The sequence below is a fragment of the Trachurus trachurus genome, assembly GCF_905171665.1.
Source record: "Trachurus trachurus genome assembly, chromosome: 23".
NCBI classification, from domain to species: Eukaryota; Metazoa; Chordata; class Actinopteri; order Carangiformes; family Carangidae; genus Trachurus; species Trachurus trachurus.
In genome coordinates, this window is record NC_139912.1 from 3931372 (window position 1) to 3957227 (window position 25856).

Sequence of the window (25856 nt, forward strand, 5' to 3'; positions counted from 1 at the left end):
CACCGCTGCTGGCGGCGCAGAATGAAAGTACCGGTCCCATCTAAGCGCAGTATGGTACCGTTTTAAATGCGTTAGTACCCCGGTACCAATCTAGTACCGGTATACCGTGCAACCCTACAACACAATGACTACAACACGACAACGATACAACGACAAACATGACAATGACAACAAAACAAAACACAGATAACAACACCACCACAACACAATTGCAACAATAACAACTACACAATGACTACAACAACACAGCAACAACAATAGGCGTGTCTCCACTGCAGGAACCTCCCCCACAGGGCCGCTTACAGGAACTTTTAAGGGGCCGAACGGAGTCCCTGCCTGGGGGTCGGTACTCAGATCGGCCCTGAAGAAGTCCTGGTGGGGCTTGAGATTTACTCTGTGCTGATTGGTCAGACTCAAAGCAGGATGTGACGCTAAGAGAAAGCCCCGAAATCAGCGGCATTTTAAAAACACAAATGTTATTAAAAACGGCCAGAAAAAAGAGAGAATAACTCAGTAAAAGACAAGAGTAGCAGTAGGCCTGGTAAAAAAAAAAAGTGTGTGGAAAATACACAATCGCGGGATTACGTGATGATCGATCAAAACCTTTTTTTTTTTCTTTTGAAAGCGTCTATATACTGCCAGAAAACAACAACAACAAGAGCAGTAAAAAAAAAAAAAAAAAAAAACGCTGCACAACGACCACGTGGTGATCGAAACTGTTGCATGTCGCCATAAGACCCCGGTGGGTCCTGTCTGCAGTGGAGACACGGTCACCGAGAGGAGAGGGCCGAGTGAGAGGACGGTTCCTGTAGAAGTTCCTACCCCCTCCTTTTACCAGGAACTCCTGCAGTGGAAACACGGCTAATACAACGACTCACAAAAATGACCCCAAAGACAACAATAACAGCAACAAACACGACAACAACAACACAACTTTGTATTAGACTGTGTGTTTGTGTGTGTGTGTGTGTGTGTGTAGGAGTTTGTGTGTGTGTGTGTGTGTGTGTGTGTTCCCCTGTTCTATGTGGCATATGTCCAGTCACCATACGTCCTTGCGTTTTGTTCTGTTGTCTCCCACGCACTGCTATTTTTATCCCAAGAGAGTTGCGCATACATACGTGTGTGTGTGTGTGTGTGTCTCTGTGTGTGTGTGTGTGTGTGTGTGTGTGTGTGTCCTCAGGTTACAGGGTGTGTAAGTGGACTCCTCTTTGTCCTGCTTGATAATTTTAGACAGACGGCCACTGAAAATTTCAACAGGGAGAGAGAGAGGAGGAGGGGAGGAGGGGGGGTCAGATGCTCCGTGCAACCTTTTTCCACTGATGGACACACACACACACACACACACACACACACACACACACACACACACACACACACACACACACACACACACACACACACCCCACTTCATTCCAGTAATTCCCAGTTTCCTATAAAAGTCGTGCCGATCCAACTCGCTGCCTCGTGTTTGCAGCAGTTAACTCCCTGTAACAGAACTTCTACTAATGAGCCGAGTGATAGATAGATAGATAGATAGATTGATAGATTAGTTGATTGACAGGAACAAACAGTGTAATAATGAACATTTTAAAGGGATAGTTCAACATTTTGGCAAATTGGCCCATTACCATAATCCCTATAGTCGTAGCAGTAGGTTTGTTACCTTTAATTGTCGGTGCAAGCTATTTTTAGAACAGCGGAGCAGAGCCACGAGCTGCTCAGAGCTACACTACGGAGGCTCATGGGATTTCTTGGTTTCCCTCATCAAACTCATCAAATACACAATCCAACAACTCCACAACGCTCTGGTGGACAAGTTGTGACCTGCACATTCACCACGCTATGAGATAATAACACAACGTTACCACACAGAGTTGTTTTAGAGGGAAATGCAGAGACTGCTTGATGAAAAACTGCCCCTGAAGGCAACGTGCATCAGTGGTTTTGCATGAATTTCCCTCTAAAACAACTCTGAGCAGCTCACGGCTCTGCTCCGCCGTACTAAAAACAGCTTACACCGACAATTAAAGGTAACAAACCTACTGCTATGACTATAGGGATTATGGCAATGTATGGGCCAATTTGCCAAAATGTTGAACTATCCCTTTAAACTAAACAATCAATCGATCGCACTAATCAAGGAGATTGATCAATATTGAAAACAATCAGTTGAAGCTGACCGGTTTAGACAGTTCAAAGTGTCACAATTTTCACATTTCAGCCCCTTGGAAACGTTAAATTCTTAATTATTTCTCTTTAACTTTAATTATTTATGATGAAATCAGCAGCAACAGTCAAATATTAAGTTTGTAAAAATGTTATTTAACCATCAATAATATCGTGTTATTGATCAGATGGAGCCGATGTCCCACAGCTGTGATCACATATTGGTGTGCTGGGGGGGGGGGTTATTATGGGCTGTGGGTTGTGGGTTGTGGTCGTCTCCGAGTGAAGAAGAAGAGGAAGTGGAGGCCGAGAGTCGGACTTGAGGAGTTGCTGAGTCATGCTCCGACAGCTCGGCTGAGTCGCCGTCTCCCTCTCACCCTGTCAACGAGCTGCTGGCGCTCTGTCGTCCAAGCTGCTCCTCAGATCCTCACATCCACAGCTCAACTCACTCAAACCGCCGTTACCGTGGCCGCCGCCTCAATTATTCATCTCCACACTCAGTCATATCAGATCTGTTTTAGCTGTTTAACCACCAGCACCATGACCATGACCAGGCTGATTTCTCTTTCTCTCTGAGTCCTCGACTGAACTGTGGTTATTTTTAACGTTTGTTCTTCTTCTTCTTTCGTGTCTCATGATGTTTTTTTTTTTGTTTTTTGTTTTGTTTTTACAGGAAGGCGATTTCACGTTCAGGCCTCCAGCACCTCGGCCCCCCCCAGCCCTCGCTGCCCCCTGCGTCCAACGGCCCCAACAAGGAGCTTCGTACCTGTGTGGACTGGACGGTCAGACATAAACTCTCTCTATAGTATATATAAATGTATAAACAGGATATATTATGTATGTTTGTAGTTTTAAGAAGCAAAAAATCTCCTCTCTCAGCTTCTCTCTGGAGCTCTAGTAACCACAGGTCAGTGTCAGCCAATCAGAAGAGAGGAGGAGGCTCTGAGTCTCTCTTCTGATTGGCTGACTGCTTTCTAAAATGATGATCCAATAAAAAAAACAGAGCAGATTTCAGAATAAAACACTCAGAGAAACCAAATCCTGCAAAGTTGTTGGATGGATGTTTGGGTCCAGGTGGTGAGGGGGCGGGGCTTAATTGTGACATCACAAAGTGACAGGAAGTCCTGACGGCTTCCTGAGCTTTAACACAAACATCTACCTTTATTTTGAAGGAGCTTTAATACAAACATCTACCTTTATTTTGAAGGAGCTTTAATACAAACATCTACCTTTATTCTGAAGGAGCTTTAACACAAACATCTACCTTTATTTTGAAGGAGCTTTCATATTAAAGGAGGATTAAAGTCTCCATCATTTCTCTCCTCTGAGTTTCACCTGTTGTATAAAGACATCGTCTTCGTCCTCGTTTCCGTTCAGATGAGTCACTGAACAACATTTGGATTTTGTTGCCACCAGATTGATCAGCAGACGTGTTTCAGCGTCCGTATGTTCATGTGCAGGAAGAAAAAGAAGAAGAAAAACAGGAAAAAGTCATTTTCCTCCTGTTGATCGTTAGAAGAAAATGTTGTTGAGAGAAAGTTTTATGAGATTAGACTTTATGAGATGTGACTTTTTTTTCTGCGTTCATTTTAATGGATTTCACTAAGACGCTGAGGGAAATGTCAGGATGATGAGGTGAAGCCTGAAAAACAGACAGAGCAAAAACTTTTATTTATTTTATTTTATTTATTTATTTCTCTCTAAATCGGACAAACACATGCAAAATTAATGTCGGTCCATTTCAGCCGTTCTCCTCCAAACTGATCTCTCAGGCAATCTGTGATGACAAAAATGAATCTGAATTATTCACACCTGTGTGTGTGTGTGTGTGTGTGTGTGTGTGTGTGTGTGTGTGTGTGTGTCACATTTCATCAGACAAAGGTCAAATCAAACGAAAAGATGAGGCGTTCACTGTCTTCTGTGAATTCTCCTTATAATAAATAATCTAAAAACTAAAGTGTTGATCACCTCCACCTCCACAGTGAATTATATTGTGATATTAATAGGATATATTGCGATATTTAATACATGTTTTTATTTCTATAACCACCTTATAAAAGCACAGTTTAACGCTTTGCTGCATAAAATCTCACCAGTGTTATTGTAGTTTATTGTAGTATCTGTATTATAATAATCAGCACTGGTTTTTGTTGGATCAATATCAGATCTTCAAGAAAAAGGGGGAAATCAATACCAAGTCAGATTTATTAGCTTTGTTTGTTTGGATGTTTGCTGTGTTTTCAGTTTTAATTCATTCAACCTGGATTTTATCTAAAAGATGAGTTAAAAAGGTCATAGACAAGAAAACAGTGATGTTGATCTCATGTAAAAGTGTCAAGACACGACAAAAACAATAAAAGCCATAAAAACCTAAAAAAAAAGTTCATTTACACATAGAAGAGGCCTAAACATTTTGCAATATCCTGAGTTTTGCAATAACATATTATGATGCAATGTGATTCATCACCTTTTTACACCTGCTAATTATAAAAAAAACTGTCATTATTTGTTTTATCTCATAAGATAAAGTTCATGTTTTGCTCATCTCACATTTTTTTTATTTCATTTCAGTCATTATTTTAAAACTCTGATATAATAAAACATTAATACTCTGTGTTTATTACACCTGCAGGAAACCGTCTGTTTCCATCTTGTTAAAACTCACCTGTAAATAATCTGTGATTTTCTTCAAATTACTTTTAAACTCAATTTAATTATAAATTCCTTCAAATCGGAGAAAAAAATCCAGTGAAATGATGTCATTCTTCTGAAACTGGGTGGGCAGCAGAGAAAAAAACCAGTGCTGCCAACTTTTTGATTGTTGACAGAGGATTTAACACAGAAGAAAGTTGAGCTGCTATTTCTATCTGATCCAACAAGAAGAGAAGGAGTGTGACGGAGCGACAGAGGGACGGTTTCAGAGGATTTTCAAATTAAAACGCACCAGACTTACAAAAAAAAAGATGGAAATCAAACAGAAAACTGGTAGAAAAGCTGTCGACTCCTCGTTTCCTCCTCTGATAAATAATCGATGCATCACAGTATTAATGATGTTAATTGGAAGGTGGAAGTGGACACATCTGGGCTCTGTCTGCAGGGACGCTGCCGCCACGTCATCACTGGCCTTTAGCTCTCTGCACGACACACACACACACACACACACACACACACACACACACACACACACACACACACACACACACACACACACACACACACACACACACACACACACACACACACTGATAATCATTACACTCAGTCTTTATCACACACTGTTTAATGTCTGAGAGACGTGGAGGAACAGAGAGAGAGAGAGAGAGAGAGAGACGTTTTCTTCGGGCGGAGATGACCGTATAAATCCATCCCATGCTTAAGAAGGTTGTTTCTGTGACGACGACGCTCTGTAGATTAACGAGCGGCTCCTGCAGCTCATCGACGGCGGCGACGAGCGTCTTAACTCAATTACATAAGAAAAGACTCATCAGTGCTTTTATCAGCTCTGATGTTCACTGGGAAAATCAAACTCGACAAAAAAATACAAGTTAATTTAAAAGAAAAAGAAGAATCAGAAGTTCCTCGTGGTCGTTTCCCTCCGTGTGGAGTCTGAGGTCAACTTGACCTTTGACCTTTGACCAGCAGAGGTTGTATGAAGTTCCCTCGAGGCGTTACAATGTGATGTCACCACCAGCCCCCTGACCTTTGACCCCCTGCACAAAGCCAAGTGAATGTGTCAATGGCCACTCTCTACTACTATACTGTGAAGTCACTGTGACCTTTGACCTTTGGGCTTAAGCCACCAAATTCACATCAGTTTGTCCTTGAGTTGATGTTTTATTATTATTCTATTTTTTTTGCATATTTAATTTACAGATATTGATTTAAAAAAGCTCAAAACTGATCTTATGTAAAAGTGTCAAGAAACAAAAACAGTGAGACAATGAGATTTAAGAATAATATTAATATTTTTGCAATATCCTGAGTTTTGCAATAACATATATTATGATACAATGTGATTCATCACCTTTTTACCATTGCTAATTATGTCCTAAAATAAAATAAAACTGTGTCAATATTTGTTTTATGTCATTAGATAAAGTTCTCTCTCTGTAACTGTGTAGTGGAAAAGGTCCATAAGTTGTGTGAGGTCACCGGGGCGTTTGACCTTTTTCCCCAAAAATCTAAATAAATTCATCATGACTGATACCATATATTATGAGGTAACCCTTTTTAAAATGATCATTTTACCAGGAAAAGAGTAAAACATGTTGGGTTTAAATTTCCCACAGAGCAAAGTGATGTCTTTAGATTTTCAGTTTTTCACCAAAATCCATAAGAAACTTAGTTAAATGCAAATATTTAAGACTTTTATTTTCTTAAAAATAAAATTATTTGACCATCAACATAGTTTCTAGTATAAATTAAATTATTATCTGTTGATTGTTTTCATGCACATCTGTAATATCGGCCAATAAGAACTGATATTACACAATAACACAACGCTGTCTGAGCCGAGTGTCGTCCGTGTCCTAGCACACACACTTACATGATGACATGGCACATATGTGTGTGTGTGTGTGTGTGTGTGTGTGTGTGTGTGTGTGTGTGTGTGTGTGTTCTGTAGGTGTGTGTTTGCTCTTGTAGTGTGTTGATTAGCACCTTCAATTACCAGTCACTGTGATGTTTCCTCCCACTCAGCAGCAGCAGCAGCGATTAGGTGCTCCACGCTCGTTGACCGCGTTGCGCCGCCGCCGAGTGTTTGTTATGTGCATATGGTGGCGCTTTAATGTGACTGAGATCATATGGAGAGAGAGAGAGGGGGGGGGGGGGGGGGGTAATGTGAGGTGGTGGTGTTATTATGATGTCGTCATGGTTTCCTCCTCCCTGACTCTGCAGGAGAACGCGGTGAACGGAGATCACCTGTGGATGGAGACGAGCTGCTCAGGAGAACTGTGTTACCTGGGAGAGGACACCTGCCTGCTGAAGACCGCAGTGAGTGGCCGCCACGCCGTGTGTGTGTGTCTGTGTGTGTGTGTGTGTTAATCCAGTGGAGCTGTCGCCTTTAAGAAATAAACTAGTATTAGAACAAGTGCTGTCAAAGTTAACGCAGTCATAACCCATGTAAATTCCTTTTAACGCCTCAGCTCTCTCTGTTGTTTTGACCTTTAAAACTTAGTTTGAACCAGATGTCGAAAATGAATCAGCTTCAGTCTTGGTCTAAACCGTCTCTGCTGACACTTCCCACTCCGATGAAGCTGTCTTGAGTGTATCACACTACACATGGACACCTACCTTTATTTTGAAGGAGCTTTAACACAAACATATACCTTTATTTTGAAGAATGTTTAAGGCAAACATCTACCTTTATTTTGAAGGAGCTTTAATACAAAAAACTACCTTTATTTTGAAGGAGCTTTAATACAAACATATACCTTTATTTTGAAGGAGCTTTAACGCAAACATCTACCTTTATGTTGAAGGAGCTTTAATACAAAAATCTACCTTTATTTTGAAGGAGCTTTAATACAAACATCTACCTTTATTTTGAAGGAGCTGTAATACAAACATATACCTTTATTTTGAAGGAGCTTTAACACAAACATCTACCTTTATTTTGAAGGAGCTTTAATACAAACATCTACCTTTATTTTGAAGGAGCTTTAACACAAACATCTACCTTTATTTTGAAGGAGCTTTATTACAAACATCTACCTTTATACTTTATGGAGCTTTAATGCTGCAAGCAAAGAGCCATCCATCCATCCATCCTTGAGTTATATCGCTCATCTTTATAGGGTTGTGTGTCTGTGTGTGTGTTCGTGGTGTAGTCGATCCCAGCTGACACTGGCTGAAGGATAACTGACTGTTTCAACCAGTCACTGTCACATTCACACCTACAGCTCCTGTAGGTTTACAGGAGGAAGGAAACTGTGTGAACCCAGAGGAACTTATACAACCTTCTTCCTGTGAGGCGACAGTTGAAACTTCTGCACCTGCAGAGACTCAACGACCACGTTGTGTTAATCTGAATATAAAGCTCAGTATTTTTAAATTTAGAAGAAAAGAAAAAAATCAAATTAGGTCTGAACCAACTTTTCCCCTGTGAGCAGTGAAGTCAAACGGTCCAGTTGAGGGACAGAGCAGGTGGTCTGTAAACCTCTGTAAACCTCTGGTTAATGTAGCGTTATCATCAACAGGATGCCTCACACTCACTCAGCTGAACCGTGTCTACAAACAAAAAGCAGAACAAGAAGAAGACGAAGAGGAAGAAATTACCCGTAAAGTGTTTTAACTTGTGTGCACACAGGAATCATCTTCAGCCCTTCTCTCTGCAGCAGCCGAGTGAGAAATAACCTTTAATTCTCACAATAACATAATGACACATCTGCATTTCCACTGACGCTGTGCAATTACAGCGAGAGCGACGACGGCTGCTGCGTTGTTGAAGAAGAAGCTGTAAAAAAAAAAGAAAAAAATGACTGTAATCTCTGTCTGTCAGGAATTTAATTAGATAAATATTCCATTAGCGGCGCGCTGCCTTCTTAAAAAGGACGGCGCGACCTCAGAGGAATCCGCGATCGCTTTTCAGGAGTCACGGTTGACATGAGTAAGCACATTCCTACCTGCTCTCAGCTGGATACGGACGATTTAGTCTTAGTCATCAAAGAAAAGAGTCTGGCAGCAGCTGCACGGAGAGAAAACAGCTCCTGTCACATCTGTTTACAAGTTCTCACGGCGCTTCGACAACGGGCTGAGCTGCAGAACCCAGAGTCAGAGTCAGCGCTCGAAGAATCAAAGACGACGAGGTGAAGAATCCAGAAGATGTGACAGGAAGTGAAACCTCTCTCTGTTTCTGTTTCCAGTCGTCGCCGTCGAGTCTGTGATTCTCATGTTGAAAATGTGATGACGAGAGAAACAAACCCAAACAGAACCAAGGATTTTTTTTTTTTTGTGCAAAATATATGGTGGCCCTGAGGGCTCAACACACATGCACAAGCACAAACTGCTGCAAATTCAGTCGTATAGTTTTATTTCAATGTGGGTTTTTTTTTTTTTACTTTATTTTTAAGAAGTTTTACAATATATATGCAGGGTTCCTACGCAAGTATGGAAAGTATGGAATTTGATTTTATACATTTCCAGGTCTGTAAAAGTATGGGAAATGGAAACTATTGTATGGAAATTATTTTATTTATCTTATCTTGGTTTGGTCTTACCTATTTGGGTTAATTGTTTTGTATGTGCTATTGTACTTAGCTACAATCTCCTGGTAATTATTTGGTTGCATAATGGCATACCCATTCAGAATAATGAAAACAAATGATAAATTGCATGCTTTTTTATATTATGCACATCTATTTAAATATCACAAATTATTAGATTTTTTTTTTACAGAGAAGTCTGGAAATTAGTGTCTGGAAAAAGTAAGGAATTTGGAAATTTCAAATGTGTAGGAACCCTGTGGAAAAAAACAGAACAAAAAGAACATAAAAAAATGGCACAGATGGAGAAATTAAATTACACAGGGGGAAGTTGAATCAATGTGACGTTTACATTTTAAGAGATAGGGCTATAGGTCCAGGTTTTAAAGACATTTCAGTTCCTTTAGTTCTATTTACCCACAGTCTTTCCTTCATATCATAAAGCATAAAGTACCACATGTACTCAAACAAAACAAAACACAATCAATCACATTAGTAAATGCTAACTGTGTCCTGTTGTGACGAGGGACCACTGTATTCCAGATGAGTTGTCCATTTCATTTCAATGTGGTTTTAATAAGTTTAACAAGTGATGAAGCAGTTTAAGTTCAGTTTTTATGTAGTTTTAGTCGTAGCTTTAGTTTATTACAGGTATCAGGAGGAAAGCCTTAATTATCTGTCCATCAACTTTCCAGTTTGTGGGGTCTTTTCCCCTTGAGTTGCCTCCCAGAAATGTTCCCATCAGTCCTCATCACGGTGCATTTACTTTTACTTTTATCTGCAGCTTTAGCCAGTTCTGGCAAATCATTGAATGCACCCTACTGTAAGCTGATGTTCTTCTCGCGGTATACGGCCGCCGATATCGGCTCGAGAGGCTGAACTGAACCGGACGCAGCGATCGAGGGAACAAAACTTATTTTATCTGCAATTCAGTTTTAGTTTCAGTCAGTTTTGCTTTGTTCGTTGTAGTTTTAATTAAGTTTTTTACCCATTTTTATTTTTATTTCCGTGAACTTAAAGAGACCCTGAGTTTGCTTTTGGTTATAAAAGAGTCTCATATTAATGTGGATGAATCTACGTTACCCACTTGTTAATGGTCCATTTTAGATAAATACTATATTGTTTTGTCTTTATAGTTATTTTGATATTATTATTTAGTGGTCGATTCGTCCAGCATTTCCTAGTTTCGCTTTCCCAGATGGGAATAACGCCTCCGGATCGCTAGTTGACATCGGTTATGGTCGGAACTACAACGGTATCTGATCGACTTCCAACCTCCGACTTTCATTCGTCATTAATGAAAACACTCTTGGCAAATGTTTTCACTTTCATCCGTCTTGCACCGGTCCAAGAATTTCACCGTGCACGCTGAGGCTCATGGGAAATGTAGTGCGAAAACTACACTGCTTTCCAAAACTCCTCGTAGTCCCTTTAATAACTTTTTCACTGCCAGCTTTAGTTTTAGTTTGAACCCTGGTTGTGATGGAGGTTTAGTCCTGACAGCCGCCGACGTTAAGAGCTGAAATCGAAGGAAAGTTGTTCTGTTAGTTCTTGAAGGCTCATATCTGAAAGACGTCTTCAGTTCTGATCTTCAGGACGAGAGACTAAACATTTATAACGTAACACTTCTTCCACATCTTAACGTAAACATGAGCGTGCCAATCCATCTTTGTTGGTTCATGTTTGTGACAAATCAGTGAGAAGTGATCTACACTTTGGTGCAGTTGTTGTGAAAACGTGAACTCACTGTTGAGAAACTGTTGACCAAGACCGTCCATGTTTCTAAGACAAGAAGACGAAACCTCTGGCTCTTTGGGCGTTTTGCAACGTGTAACATGAAATGTTTATCACACTTCTCTTTTCTTAAAAACTCTACGGTCTCTAAAAACTTCCTCAATTACTGGAATGTCTTACCTTACACCACCACCAACAACAACAGCAGCAGCAGCAAATCTATATTGAGAAGATCTTCAGAAATGATCTTTACTTCTTGTTAAAGCAGCATGAAAACCTTCAGAGCTGTGAACCAATCAGACGTCGCTTTGTTTGTTTTCATACGTTTAGTTGCTGCTCAGAGCGAACCCGGTGACCGCTCCATTATCAGCTGTCATATTATCGCTCCTTAATGACTGGTTGGACTGCCATCGGAGCAGGGGCAGCTGGGAAACGTTATTTATCGGACACAAACAGCAGCTTTGGCATCTTGAGTGTTTGTTCGCCTATTATTTTTTTATTGCCACTTTACGCTGTGTGATAAATGAGCGGGGGCATCTCCATCTCCAAGCCATCAATTCAACCGATCCTCCCGCCCCTCATTTACAGGTCGAGTTGAGTTTTCATCGCTTTTGCTTTTAGCTCTGGAGCTTCAACAGATTGAGATGAGTTGAGGCTGAAATTCTGCACAAAAAAAAAAAAAAATCCGCCAGCACATGAGTTAAATTAGCGTTCATTTCAGTCGTCATAAAGGAGGAAATTATCTCTAGAGCCCAAAAACTGTTAGTGTTGCAGCTGTAAACATGTTTAATTCTGCTGTAACGTTGGCTGTTTTAACATGGGAGTCAATGGGGACTGACTCACTCTAGTGGTCGGGAGAGGAACTGCAGTTTTTGGTGCCTTTTGCTAAAAAAATGTAAAATGTAAATGAAATAAATAAAAAAAGATTATTTTTCTCCAACCCTTTTGATCACAGTCATAATAACTCTGGTGTCCTGTGAAGCCGGATCTTTATATTTCATCACTAAAACATCAAAGTCGGTGTAAAACAAAAAAAAACCCACCGAACTGAAGTCACAGAGGATCAAACATGGAAGAAATCTAACAGAATACAAGAGTTTTAGGAGTTATTGTGCAGAAACCAAAGCTACAGGCAACAAATCCTAGAATTGGGGAGATAAAAAGCTTTAAAAAAAAAAAAAACATAATTATTCATATTATGTGCAAATGTTTTATAAGTTTAGCTCAGATATTCATTGTTCCCTGAGGATGAACCCTGAATTTTTTTCTTTTGTGCCACAATTCGGTTAAAAACACCCACTTATCCTGTCAAATAACTAAAAAATCTACAGTTTGTTCTGTCACAGACTGTTGCATAAATATAAATATTCATTTCCTCTTTAATAACAACAACAACTTTGAATTTCATGACTAAGTTCCTGCAAAAAAAAACTTTCCCATGAGCCTCAGCTGCTGCAGAGCTGTTGCACATGCGACACATGCAGCTCAGAGTGTCGCTAGTGTGGCCTGACAGAGCTGCTGCAGTAACAAGTAAAGGCTTCAGACTCTCAGTTTAGTCGGTTATTGATCAAAGATGATTAATATACACAGGGATAATCTATCAATATGTTGTACCGTGCAAAGTGTAACAGTGCAGCAGGAAACGTCGCAGCGTCGTCTCTTCATGTCTGCAGCTGTCGAACCAGAGGAGAAGTAAAATGTTCATGCACATTCAAGTGTGTGTCAGTGTGTGTGTTCATGTGTCTCACCGCCCTCTGTGTTGTTGTGTGTCTGTTTTCTCCTTTAAGAAGTCGGCCCCCAGGAGGAAATGTGCAGCCTGTAAGATCGTTGTTCACACCGGCTGCATAGAGCAGCTAGAGAAGGTACACACACACACACATACATACACACACGTTCATTTGACACATTTGTCCTGATGATGATGATTGAGACGTATTCAGTGTTAATTGTGCAGCACGTCGTCATATGTTCATTATGAAAACGTCCTAATTCTGTCATTATGTCCTGAACCGTTTACATTGATTTAACTGAAGCACATTTAGTTTCTTATAATGAGTTTTTCTGCAGCTCTTTAGTCACTGTGAGGACATTTTATTACAATTGCATGAGTGTAAATTATGTATTTTATTAATTCAGGTGTGAAAGGCATAGTTCAACATTTTTGACAAATTGGTCCATTGCCATAATCCCTATAGTCATAGCAGTAGGTTCGTTACCTTTAATTGTCGGTGCAAGCTATTTTTAGAACGGCGGAGCAGAGCCATGAGCTGCTCAGAGCTACGCTACGGAAATTAGGGAAATTCATGCAAAACCACTGATGCACGTTGCCTTCAGGGACAGTTTTTCATCAAGCAGTCTCTGTATTTACCTCTAAAACAACTCTGTCTGGTAACGTTGTGTTATTATCTCATAGCGTGGTGAATGTGCAGGTCACAACTTGTCCACCAGAGCGTTGTGGAGTTGTTGGATTGTGTATTTGATGAGTTTGATGAGGGAAACCAAGAAATCCCATGAGCCTCCGTAGCGTAGCTCTGAGCAGCTCACGGCTCTGCTCCGCCGTTCTAAAAATAGCTTGCAGCCGACAATTAAAGGTAACGAACCTACTGCTATGACTATAGGGATTATGGCAATGGGCCAATGTGCCAAAATGTTGAACTATCCCTTTAAATATTCACCTTGTTTGAATATTATTTCATATTTTGTACCAATATTTAGTCTTTATTCTTTTGTCTGTTTGTTCAGATTAACTTCAGGTGTAAGCCGACGTTCAGAGAGGGAGGATCACGATGCCTCAGAGATGTAAGTGTGTGTGTTTGTGTGTGTGGTTGTGTAAATATGTGTGAATGTGTGTGTGTGTGTTGTGTATCATGTTTGTGATGTGAAGTAAAAGACGAGGTCAGTGTTTCCCTGTCCGGCAGCAGAACATCCTGAGACACCACTGGGTCCACAGACGGAGGCAAGAAGGCAAATGTAGACAGTGTGGAAAGGTACACACACACACACACACGCGCGCGCGCACACACACACACACACACACACACACACACACACACACACACACACACACACACACACACACACACATACTGTACACACACACACACTGTAAACACTGTGTTGAGTTTCATTACTGCTGCGCGACCTCAGGGTTTTGTTCTGTTTCGTCTTGTTTTGTTTCTGCAGAGTTTCCAACAGAAGTTCTTCCACAGTAAAGAAATCATCGCCATCAGCTGCTCCTGGTGTAAACAGGCTGTAAGTCACTGATCAGCTCCAATAATCAATACACAGGACAATCAATCAATCAATCAATTATCATTTCACTGTAAATTTCACTGTTTACAGTAAATATTTGACTTACACTATGAAATATATGTTTAATAATCAACAATTCACTCATAAAACAATGCTTATTTCCATTGTTTAATGTGAACCAGTACAGCACAACTTCATTATTAATAATTGTTAAAGGGATAGTTCAACATTTTGGCAAATTGGCCCATTACCATAATCCCTATAGTCATAGCAGTAGGTTCGTTACCTTTAATTGTTGGTGCAAGCTATTTTTAGAACGGCGGAGCAGAGCCGTGAGCTGCTCAGAGCTACGCTACGGAGGCTCATGGGATTTCTTGTTTGGTTTCCCTCATCAAACTCATCAAATACACAATCCAACAACTCCACAACGCTCTGGTGGACAAGTTGTGACCTGCACATTCACCACGCTATGAGATAATAACACAACGTTACCACACAGAGTTGTTTTAGAGGGAAATGCAGAGACTTCTTGCTGAAAAACTGCCCTCAATTGCATGAATTTACCTCCGCCGTTCTAAAAATAGCTTGCACCGACAATTAAAGGTAACGAACCTACTGCTATGACTATAGGGTATATATTATGGTAATGCCAAAATGTTGAACTATCCATTTAATATTATGTCTTATTTAACACTCACACACAAATAGGTAAAAGAGACATTTTCAGCTTCGCGTCTCGTCGGCTGCAGATTTTCTCAGATAAAACCTTAAAAATCCTTTGAATAAATGTCGAAGAAAAACAAACCGTGAGTGAATAAACCATCGTCTGAAGGTCGGAGCCGAACCCACTGTTAATAATAAATATCCGTCTGGAGCAAAAAAAAATAAAGAATTAGATTAAAAATAACAGTTTCTCTTAGAAAATGTTTGATGTGACTTTTAATTCAGGGAAGAAAAAAAAAACGTCTCTGTCATTTCCTGGTTTTTATTCTGTTCATGTTTATTATGAAGCAGCTGAACTCTGAGTGTTTGAGCTTTTATGGACGTTTTATTTTGTTCTTGTTTGAAATGTAAAGGTTCTGTTCATTTTGTTTACAAAACCTGGAGTGAATTATGTGGATTAGTCACACAACTAACAGAGTTTTTACTGGAAATGGTGTCTTTATTTTATGTTATTCCAGTGCATGATGTATTAAGGAAATACATCTGCATGTTAGATGTATTTCCTTAATCCAAAGATCAGAGGACAAAAAAACTAAATAAAGCTAAAAATATTCCCTTTAATCATTAATCGATGATGTAATTTTGCTAAATATTTGACATGAAGTCTGAAAAATACCCAATGGTGTACAAGTTTTACTTAAAGAATAGTGCACATTAGGATCTTATTTTGAAAAAATCGCTTTCAGGAAGTCTATAAATTGCATCCTACATCAAATGGGAGTTAGTTTTGTGCCACTTGATGTTTCCACCACATAGTGACTGTGTGTTTTAAATGAATAAAACAAAAAAATATACAACAAATTAAAAGTAAAATATGAAATGTAAAAAAATAAGACAAAGAAATATGCACAGATAATTACAAACACACACATATTTATATTTGAATATGAATAACTCAACAAATAGATGATACAGATGTACAAGTTCCTGAAAGAACAATGCATAGAAGGATTTTATTTTGAAAAATCACTTACAGGAAGTCCTACACGCCCTTTTATTGTAAATGAGAGTGAATTATGTGGATTAGTCACACAACTAACAGAGTTTTACTGGAAATAAGTGTCTATATTTTATGTTATTCCAGTGCATGATGGATTAAGGAAATACATCTGCATGTTAGATGTATTTCCTTAATCCATCATGCTTCTGAAGATCAGAGGACAAAACAACTAAATAACTTACTTATTGTTTATTCTGATTGATGTTTTTCTTTATTTACTTTTTTCTTTCTGGTTTGTTACTTTTCTTTTAATGACATGATTGACTGAAATAAACTAAACTAAACTAAACTAAACTAAACTAAACTATAAACTAAATAAAGCTAAAAATATTCCCTTTAATCATTAATCGATGATGTCATTTTGCTAAATATTTGACTTGAAGTCTGAAAAATATGAAAAACTCAGAGTTAAAACAGTGTTCACTTTCATTTCCATGAACAAACCACAAGTTCTTGAACATTTTAATGTCACTTCCTGCTTCTCTGACTCTTCCACACACACCTACATGGCTCATATCATAGTGAGTGTGTGTGTGTGTGTGTGTTGACTGCTGCAGCCCAGATGTGAGAAAGATTCTCGCTGTTTGGTTTCAGTCGAGGTCGTTCAGGTCAAATGAGCCGTTAAAGGTCTGTGAGGTGTTAAAGTGTTCACACACACACACACACACACACACACACACACACACACACACACACACACACACACACAGGACTCAGACTCAGGTGTTTCTGATGGGATGTCTCACTCTGTGTGTGTTTCAGTTCCACAACAAGGTGACGTGTTTCATGCTGCACCAGATCGAGGAGCCGTGTTCTCTGGGGGCGCACGCCGGCGTCATAGTCCCGCCCTCCTGGATCATCAAAGTCAGGAAACCACAGGTGCACACACACACATGCACACACGCACACACACACACACGCACACACACACACACACACAGAGCTGCTCCTCACCAGGCGGTCGGTCGGTCGGCTGGTTGATGAAGTTCACTGTCTGTCGTTTGGTGACGTTAATGTGAAACGACTGGTTGGATCTAAATATAAAAAACCTAAAAGAAGGCCAGTGTCAAAGAGTGTGTGTGTGTGTGCGTGTGTGTGTGTGTGCGTGTGCGTGTGTGTGTCAATCTGTGTGTGTGTGTGAGAGAGAGAGAGGAGATATTGGTTATGATGTGATATGAGCTGACACATGTCTGATCTGTCTGAGGGAACTGCGGCTTTGTGTCTCTGTCAAAAGTCACACACACACACACACACACACACACACACACACACACACACACACATGTACACGTACAGACACACACTTCCCTCAGTCACATCACATGCTTCATTGCACTTTTAATTACCATCACAAGGGACATGGTGACAGTGAACTAACCATTGAACTTTGTGTGTGTCTGTGTGCGTTTGTGTGTGTGTGTGTGTGTCTTTGTGTGTGTGTCTGGACCCCAGAGCTCACTTAAAAACTCTGCCAGGAGAAAAAAGCGAACATCTTTCAAGCGAAGGACGAGTAAGAAAGGCCTGGACGTGAGTAAACTGACAACATCATTTACTTTAAACAACCCTTTTATTCTACTTCCTGTCATGTGACCTTCTGTGACTGTGACTGTGATGTCACTTCCTGTTTCCTCCTCCACGTTGTCCAGGAGTCTAAATGGCGTCCGTTCATGCTGAAGCCCCTCCCCTCTCCGCTCATGAAGCCCATCTTGGTCTTCGTCAACCCGAAGAGTGGAGGCAACCAGGTCAGTCCACCTTAAAAAAAAAATCTCCCACGGTCCTCGAAGGCAACGCTGACTTCAAACACGACACAGCTTTATTTATAACAACCTCATTTACACTCAGCTGTAAGAAGAAACAACACAACAGCTGCGTTATGTGATCTTACCATCGGCCTCTCGCCTCAGTCGTACAAGCAAGACCTGATGATGTCACACTGATGTCATAGCAACGTCGCTTATCCAGGAGCCAATCACAGCTGACTTAGAGGGAAAAGGGGGCGTGGCTTGATCCTTGACAACAAACAACCGCACACACACTCACATCCAATACAGAGTCACCATTTCAACACACACGTTGTCTTTGGGTTCGAACCCAGAACCGTGACGCTGCTGTGCAACTAACCACTGGTCCAACATGCCGCCCTAAATATGATACAGACATGAAGAAATATAAATATATATATTTATATATATATTTAAACCATTTTAGCAGCTGCATGTGAAGACAGCTGCATTTTATTCAGTTTGTTGATAGAAAAATCTATTAAAAATGATTTATTATTATTAATTTATGTTTTTAAATTGGCTGTGAAAAGTAAAAATGCATTATTGATCGTGGATTATACTTTATTTATAACATTTATATGATGAATTATTCCACTGAACATGCACATGAATATCTGAAGATCATAGGAGAGGATATAAACTAAATGAAAAAAATATAAATAACCCGCCCCATCTCTCCTCATTCCTTCACTCGCTTCCTACTTTTACATACACTACACCCACATGACTTATATAATAAGTATAAATACATATACTGAAAATATAGATATATTTTTAACCATTTTAGCAGCCAGACAGCCGGCGACACTTTATTTACATTTTCTGAGATAATAGGTAACAGAAAACATCAAGTCACATCAGCTTTTCATAATAAAAGAAGATTTCTTATTAATTAACTAGACGTGATTTATTTAAAAGGAAATAAAAACCTTTTTATATCCCAGGCTTCATGTTTAATTATATTTATATTTTCTTTTCTCAGGGTGCCAAGGTGTTACAGATGTTCATGTGGATCTTGAACCCACGACAGGTGTTTGACCTGTCACATGGGGGGCTGCGAGAGGCGTGAGTGTCCTTCAAAATAAAATCCCTGTGGTATATTCTGTGTGGAGAATGAAAAAACTGTGATTTCTGGATAATAATCCCCCCCCCCCCCTTTAAAACCTTCATTTCACATGATCATGTTATTATCACACTCCACATTATCCTCTCTTCTCTGCTCCATTCAAACGCTGCGCTGCTCATGGGTCGAGCAATTTACATGAAACTTACAACCAATTACACCCACTCGACACCAATCAGCACGGCTTTCTGCCACAGACGCTGCTTTTATTCTTTTATTCTGAAAACGCCACGCACACAGTTACACACTCACACACACAGACTGACTCACACACACAGTTACACTCACACATCTCTGCTGTGACGTTCAGGTTGGAGTTGTATCGTAAAGTGCCAAACCTGAGGATCCTCGCCTGCGGAGGAGACGGCACGGTGAGAATCTGTTGTAATCTACTCTAGTTGTGTTGTTATACTCTGCTTTTATTATGAAATGTAAAAAAAAAAAAAGCACTCACTAGATACACACAGATAATCACACACACACACACGTATTTATATATACGAGATTAATAATTCAACAATGGTGTACAACTTTTATTTAAATAATAGTGCACATTAGGATCTTATTTTGAAAAAATCGCTTTCAGGAAGTCTATAAATTGCATTTATTAGTTTTGTGCCACTTGATGTTTCCACCACATAGTGACTGTGTGTTTTAAATGAATAAAACAAAAAATATACAACAAATTAAAAGTAAAATATGAAATATAAAATAATAAGACAAAGAAATATGCACAGATCACAAACGCACATTTATATTTAAATATGAATAACTCAACAAATAGATGATACAGAAATGAAGTTCCTGAAAGAACAATGCATATTAGGATTTTATTTTGAAAAATCACTTACAGGAAGTCCTACACTCCCTTTTATTGTAAATGAGAGTTAGGTTTGTGGACGTTTCCACCACATCGTGACTTTGTATTTAACATAAATAAAACTAAAAAATATATATGTTTAAATAATATTAAAATATAATTTATAGAAATGTTGATGCTTGTGTTTTTTACATTGTGTTGTGTTGTGTAACCTCTGGTGTCTCTGTGTAGGTGGGGTGGATCTTGTCGACTCTGGACGAGCTGCAGATGAACCCTCAGCCCCCGGTCGCTGTTCTTCCTCTGGGAACAGGAAATGACCTCGCCAGGACGCTCAACTGGGGCGGGGTGAGTTCCTAACCTTGACTCGCGGCTCAGCGAGCGACAGACAGGATGTGGCAGCAGCTTCTCCTCCCTCCGTCCGTCCATTCATTCATCCACCACCAGAGGAGGTCACGTTATTCACTACATCAGGATTTAAAAGGAGCGAGTTTGTGTCTCTTTAATGATGAAAAATTGACAAATAGAGTCAAACATGGAGGTTAAAACTCACCTGTTCAACATTTAGTCAGATCCTCCTCTCACCATAATCCCTATAGTCGTAGCAGTAGGTTCATCACATTTAATGATCGGTGCATGTTGTTTTGAGATCGGCGGGGCAGAGACGTGAGCTGCTCAGTGAACACAATGGAGGCGAATTAAATGGTACTTTCGGCTTTCCCTCATCAAACTCATCAAATGCACAATCCAACAACTCCAAAACGCTCTGGTGGACAAGTTGTGACCTGCACATTCACCACGCTATGAAATAATCATGATGTAACATTATGAGATGGAGTTGTTTTAGAGGCAAATGCAGCCAGAACTACATTCCAGTAATAGTTCAGGTAACTGTTTACTTTATAGACCGTTAATTACGTGATAATGCCAAGAAATAGCCAAGAAATAACAATTAATTGTGTAGTAATGTGTGTTTTTCTACATAAAGGCAAAAGATTACACATGCTTTTCATGCTTTGAAATTTTTATGAAAGGCCAGAATTTTTCTCCATCAAGTCCTTGCAATCGACCGTTATTTCTGGGCTATTTCTACACAATCAATAGTTATTTTTTGGCTTTTTCTTGACATTATCACATATTTAACGGCCTGTAAATGAAAGGATTACTGTAGTTCCGAGTATTTGCTTCGTGTGTTGTAATGTTACATAATTATACATGATTATCTCATAGCGTGGTGAATGTGCAGGTCACAACTTGTCCACCAGAGCGTTGTGGAGTTGTTGGATTGTGTATTTGATGAGTTTGATGAGGGAAACCAAAGAAATCCTATGAGCCTCCGTAGCGTAGCTCTGAGCAGCTCACGGCTCTGCTCCGCCGTTCTAAAAATAGCTTGCACTGACAATTAAAGGTAACGAACCTACTGCTATGACTATAGGGATTATGGCAATGGGCCAATTTGCCAAAATGTTGAACTATCCCTTTAACTGGAAAGCACTGAACTCACCTGGAATGCAACATTAGTTTCCAAAAAAACAAACACACAAAAAAGCATTTGTGTCGCGACCTCTGTGTGACTCTTCACTTCCTGCTGAGCTCTTTATCAAACCTTCGATCTCTTTCATCTCGTGTTGTTTTTATATTTCGGTCTGAGCGAAGTCGTTGTTGGAACGTGGCGGCGGTGACGTCGGCGGCGTCACACCGCTGGTCGATCCGATCTATCATCTCATCAGCTGCACATAATTAAACCTAATTAATTATGAAACCGCAGCAGCTCCAGTCTGTCGGAGCAGCAGCTGACTCCACTTCTTCTGCCCAGAGAAAGACGGGTTCATTTGGCTTCGATGCAGGAAGAGAAAAGAAGAGTTCTCACTCTGTGGCGACCGATCAGCTGTTATTAACGCATCAAATCAATGTTTTGAGCTTGTTAAAACAGAGACTTCATTATCAGGATCAACAAGTCAATTGGTTGTGGTTCAGACATCAATCAATAATCAATAGTCAGTATTTCATGGTCAGGTTGTATTGATTAGGCTTCAGTTATGTTAATGTTTGTTCATTTAGATGCTACTAAAACCTGGAGGTGTGAAGCTGTCCTGTTGGATTATGGGAAATGTAGTATCCGATGTTTGCTCTTTCTTTCTTTCTTTCTTTCTTTCTTTCTTTCTTTCTTTCTTTCTTTCTTTCTTTCTTTCTTTCTTTCTTTCCTTCGTTTGTTCTTTCTCTCTCTTTCTTCTTTCTTTCCTTCGTTTGTTCATTCTTTCTTTCTTTTTTCTTTCTTTCTTTCTTTCTTTCTTTCTCTCTCTCTCTCTTTCTTTCGTTGCTTCTTTTTCTTTCCTGTGTTTGGTCTTTCTTTTGTTCCTTCTTTCATTCCTTCATTTGTTCTTTCTTTCTTTCCTTTGTTCTTTCTGTCTTTCTTCCCTTTGTTCTTTTGTTCTTTCTTTCTTTCATTCCTTCTTTTTCTTTTCTGCATTCCATCTTTATTTCTTTCCTTCCTTCATTTGTTCTTTCTTTCTTTCCTTTGTTATTTCTGTCTTTCTTTCCTTTGTTCTTTCTTTTTTCTTTCTTTCTTTCATTCTCTCTCTCTTTGTGGAGGTGTTGTGTTGCACTAAGTTGCAGAAGTTGCTTCAAGAGTTCATTTTTTTTAAAAACAAACTCAAAAACAGAGTTTCCTCTTCTTCAGGACGGAGGAGGCTGCCACACACACACACACACACACACACACACACACACACACACACACACACGTTGCGTAACTGTAGAAGAAAAAGAAGGAGAAGAAACCTTTTACAATCACCCACATCCTTCCATTCGTCGTTTCTTCAGTCCAGTTTTGTAACGACGATAAAACATCAAACATGTTTTAACATCATGACATCATCATGACATCATCATGACATCATCATGACATCATCATCACGTGACTTCGTCCATCTTTATTTATCTTTAAGGACCTTTTCAAATCCACACATGGCGACATTCATGTGAAGTTGTGTGTGTGTGTGTGTGTGTGTCGCCTGGACCGGGACGTTTTATTTTTATCGCCGTGGAAACAAAGAGATAATTCACCGTGATTCATTCGTTTGTCATTTGTCGTCCTCCGTCGTGTTCGGACGAGGAGACGAGAGCGAGTGAATGAAAGAGGAGAGAGAGAAAAGAGAGAGAGGGAGAGAGAGAGAGATTCCTGAAGCAGAGAGATGAAGACGATTTGAACAAAGATGAGAATTCATATCTGCCATGTGTGTAATTAGTGTAATTATTATAATTAGTTCATCCTCTGTTCACCGGCTATTTATGACTGTAGGAGCCTTTCCTCCTCTTTTCCTTTCCTCTTTTCCTTTCCCCTCCTTTCCTTTCCTTTCCTTTCCTTTCCTTTCCTTTCCTTTCCTTTCCTTTCCTTTCCTTTCCTTTCCCCTCCTTTCCTTTCCTTTCCTTTCCTTTCCTTTCCTTTCCTTTCCTTTCCTTTCCTTTCCTTTCCTTTCCTTTCCTTTCCTTTCCTTTCCTTTCCTCTTTTCCTTTCCTTTCCTCGTTTCCTTTCCTTTCCTTTCCTTTCCTTTCCTTTCCTTTCCTTTCCTTTCCTTTCCTCTTTTCCTTTCCTTTCCTCGTTTCCTTTCCTTTCCTCTTTTCTTTTCCTTTCCCCTCCTTTCCTTTCCTTTCCTTTCCTTTCCCCCCTTCCCTTTCCTATTTTCCTTTCCCCTCTTGTCCTTTCCTGTCTTTTTTTCCTGTCTTTCATGTCCTTCCCAACATTCCTTCTTTATTTCCTTCCAAATCTTTTTCTTTCCCTCTCTCCACAGCTTCTTCTCTCCTTTCCAATTGTTTTCTTTCCTTCCCTCCTTCCTCCTCTTCTTATCACTTCATCTTCCTTCCTTACTTTCTTCCTCTCCTTCTTCTTTTCTCCTTTCTTCCTCATCTGACCTCCTTCTGTGTGTCTGTGTGTCCTTTCCGTTTCCTTGTTTCCTCCCTTTCCTTTCCTTTCCTTTCCTTTCCTTTCCTTTCCTTTCCTTTCCTCTTTTTTTTGCCTCTCTTACCTTTCCTCCTTTATTTCCTTGGTTTCTTTTGATCTTTTCCTTTCCTTTCCCATTGTTTTCTTTCCTCCTTCCTTCCTCCTCAGCTCCTCATCTTCTTTCCTTCCTCACTTACAGTACTTTCTTCCTCCTGCTTTCTCCTCCTAATGTGAAACTAATGTGATGGAGGAAGAAGAGGCGAAAGGTCGACTTGAGAGACATCGAGTCAGTATCGGGAGTATGGTTTCGGAGAGAGAGAAGAATAAAGTCTGTGTGTATAATAATAACACAAACTCTATCTGTGTGTGTGTGTGTGTGTGTGTGTGTGTGTGTGTGTGTGTGTGTGTGTGTGTGTGTGTGTGTGTGTGTGTGTGTGTGTGTGTGTGTGTGTGTGTGTGTGTGTGTGTGTGTGTGTGTGTGTGTGTGTGTGTGTGTGTGTTCGTGCGTGCGTGCGTGCGTGTGTGTGTGTGTGTGTGTGCAGGGCTACACCGACGAGCCGGTCTCTAAGGTTCTGTGTCAGGTGGAGGACGGCTCGGTGGTTCAGCTGGACAGGTGGAACCTGCTGGTGGAGAAAAGCTCAGTTACACCAGAGGACGGGACGCAGAAGGTCAGACATCTATCTATCTATCTATCTATCTATCTATCTATCTATCTATCTATCTATCTATCTATCTATCTATCTATCTATCTATCTATCTATCTATCTATCTATCTATCTATCTATCTATCTATCTATCGTTCTATCTATCGTTCTATCTATCGTTCTATCTATCGTTCTATCGTTCTATCTATCGTTCTATCGTTCTATCTATCGTTCTATCTATCTATCTATCTATCGTTCTATCTATCGTTCTATCTATCTATCTATCTATCTATCTATCTATCTATCTATCTATCTATCTATCTATACATATTTTAATATAAGCTCATTTACAAACATTACTTGATATTTATACATCAATAGATCAATGAAGTAAAATAATCTTCTTTTAATGTTTATTTTAGACATGATGAGAGAATAATAAGAGTTTATTTATTCATCAACAGCAGCTGAAGCTCAGAGGGAGAAAACACCAGGGATGAAAAGATACTGACAGGAAAGATCAATAATAAAAGTATAAAACTGTATTAAAAATACATGGTTAAGAAGAAGAAGAGACAAAAACACAGACTTTATATAATAATAAACAACTTAAACACAAAGATGTGATTAAATATCACATAAATCACATTACATAGACACATTTATGTCACATATTTCCACACAGGGAACCAGCTCAGGTGTTTGTTCTTCCCCTTTGCCTCTGATAAAACGTGTTCATTCAAGATTGTTATTGATGCTGCGTTCAAGACCCTCTCTGTTGAATATGTAATCCTGTCTCTCTCTGTCTCTCCGTCCTCAGCTGCCTCTGAACGTCTTCAACAACTACTTCAGTCTGGGCTTCGACGCTCACGTCACGCTGGAGTTCCACGAGTCCAGAGGTTCGGACACATCTGTTTCACTCTCTAATGAATAAACTCTTGTGTGTTTACATCCCCTTAATACAGTAACTGCTCCTCGTTTGTAAAAGTAAAACATTGAAATATTAAAAAGAGAAGACGTGGACTCGTGAGTCAGATCCTCTCATGTTGAATTTATTCTTTATTCTCCTTCTCTCTTTCTCTGTGTTTCCAGAGGCCAACCCCGAAAAGTTCAACAGTCGCTTCCGCAACAAGATGTTCTATGCAGGAGTGAGTGACATACACACACACACACACACTAATGCACACACACACACACGCACACACACACACACTAATGCACACAAACACACACACTAATGCAGCCTAAACAGCAAATAGAAAGGAATATGAAGAGGATGAATGAGACGTCATGAACTTGGAGCAGATGGAGGTTTTAAAGTGAAAGTAAAAAAAAAAAAAAGAAAAAAAAAGGAGGAGATTGAGAGGATTTTATTTTGAAATCTTTTTTTTTCCTTCTTATTTTTCTTTTTAAAAACGTTTAATCCAGATTTGAGTGGTGTTATCTTGCTTTTTAGATGAATAGTGTACAT

General features: G+C 39.7%; 2 protein-coding genes across 2 annotated transcripts in view; both read left to right on the plus strand.

Moving 5' to 3' along the window:
• Window positions 1-18329, plus strand: part of creb3l2 (cAMP responsive element binding protein 3-like 2) — a 106031-nt gene extending 87702 nt beyond the window's left edge. Inside the window, exon 13 of the transcript XR_014596386.1 lies at window positions 18320-18329. The gene's annotated coding sequence lies outside the window, so the exon portion shown is untranslated. The remainder of the gene's footprint in view (window positions 1-18319) is intronic.
• dgki (diacylglycerol kinase, iota) overlaps window positions 1-25856 on the plus strand; it is an 88679-nt gene that overhangs the window by 41253 nt on the left and 21570 nt on the right. Inside the window, exons 2-16 of the mRNA XM_083999595.1 lie at window positions 2840-2948; window positions 7063-7158; window positions 12890-12964; window positions 13845-13901; window positions 14021-14089; window positions 14286-14354; window positions 16840-16956; window positions 17530-17604; window positions 17724-17819; window positions 18844-18926; window positions 19295-19355; window positions 20036-20149; window positions 24284-24409; window positions 25206-25284; window positions 25478-25533. Coding sequence (XP_083855721.1) covers window positions 2840-2948; window positions 7063-7158; window positions 12890-12964; window positions 13845-13901; window positions 14021-14089; window positions 14286-14354; window positions 16840-16956; window positions 17530-17604; window positions 17724-17819; window positions 18844-18926; window positions 19295-19355; window positions 20036-20149; window positions 24284-24409; window positions 25206-25284; window positions 25478-25533 — 1282 coding nt within the window. The remainder of the gene's footprint in view (window positions 1-2839; window positions 2949-7062; window positions 7159-12889; window positions 12965-13844; window positions 13902-14020; window positions 14090-14285; window positions 14355-16839; window positions 16957-17529; window positions 17605-17723; window positions 17820-18843; window positions 18927-19294; window positions 19356-20035; window positions 20150-24283; window positions 24410-25205; window positions 25285-25477; window positions 25534-25856) is intronic.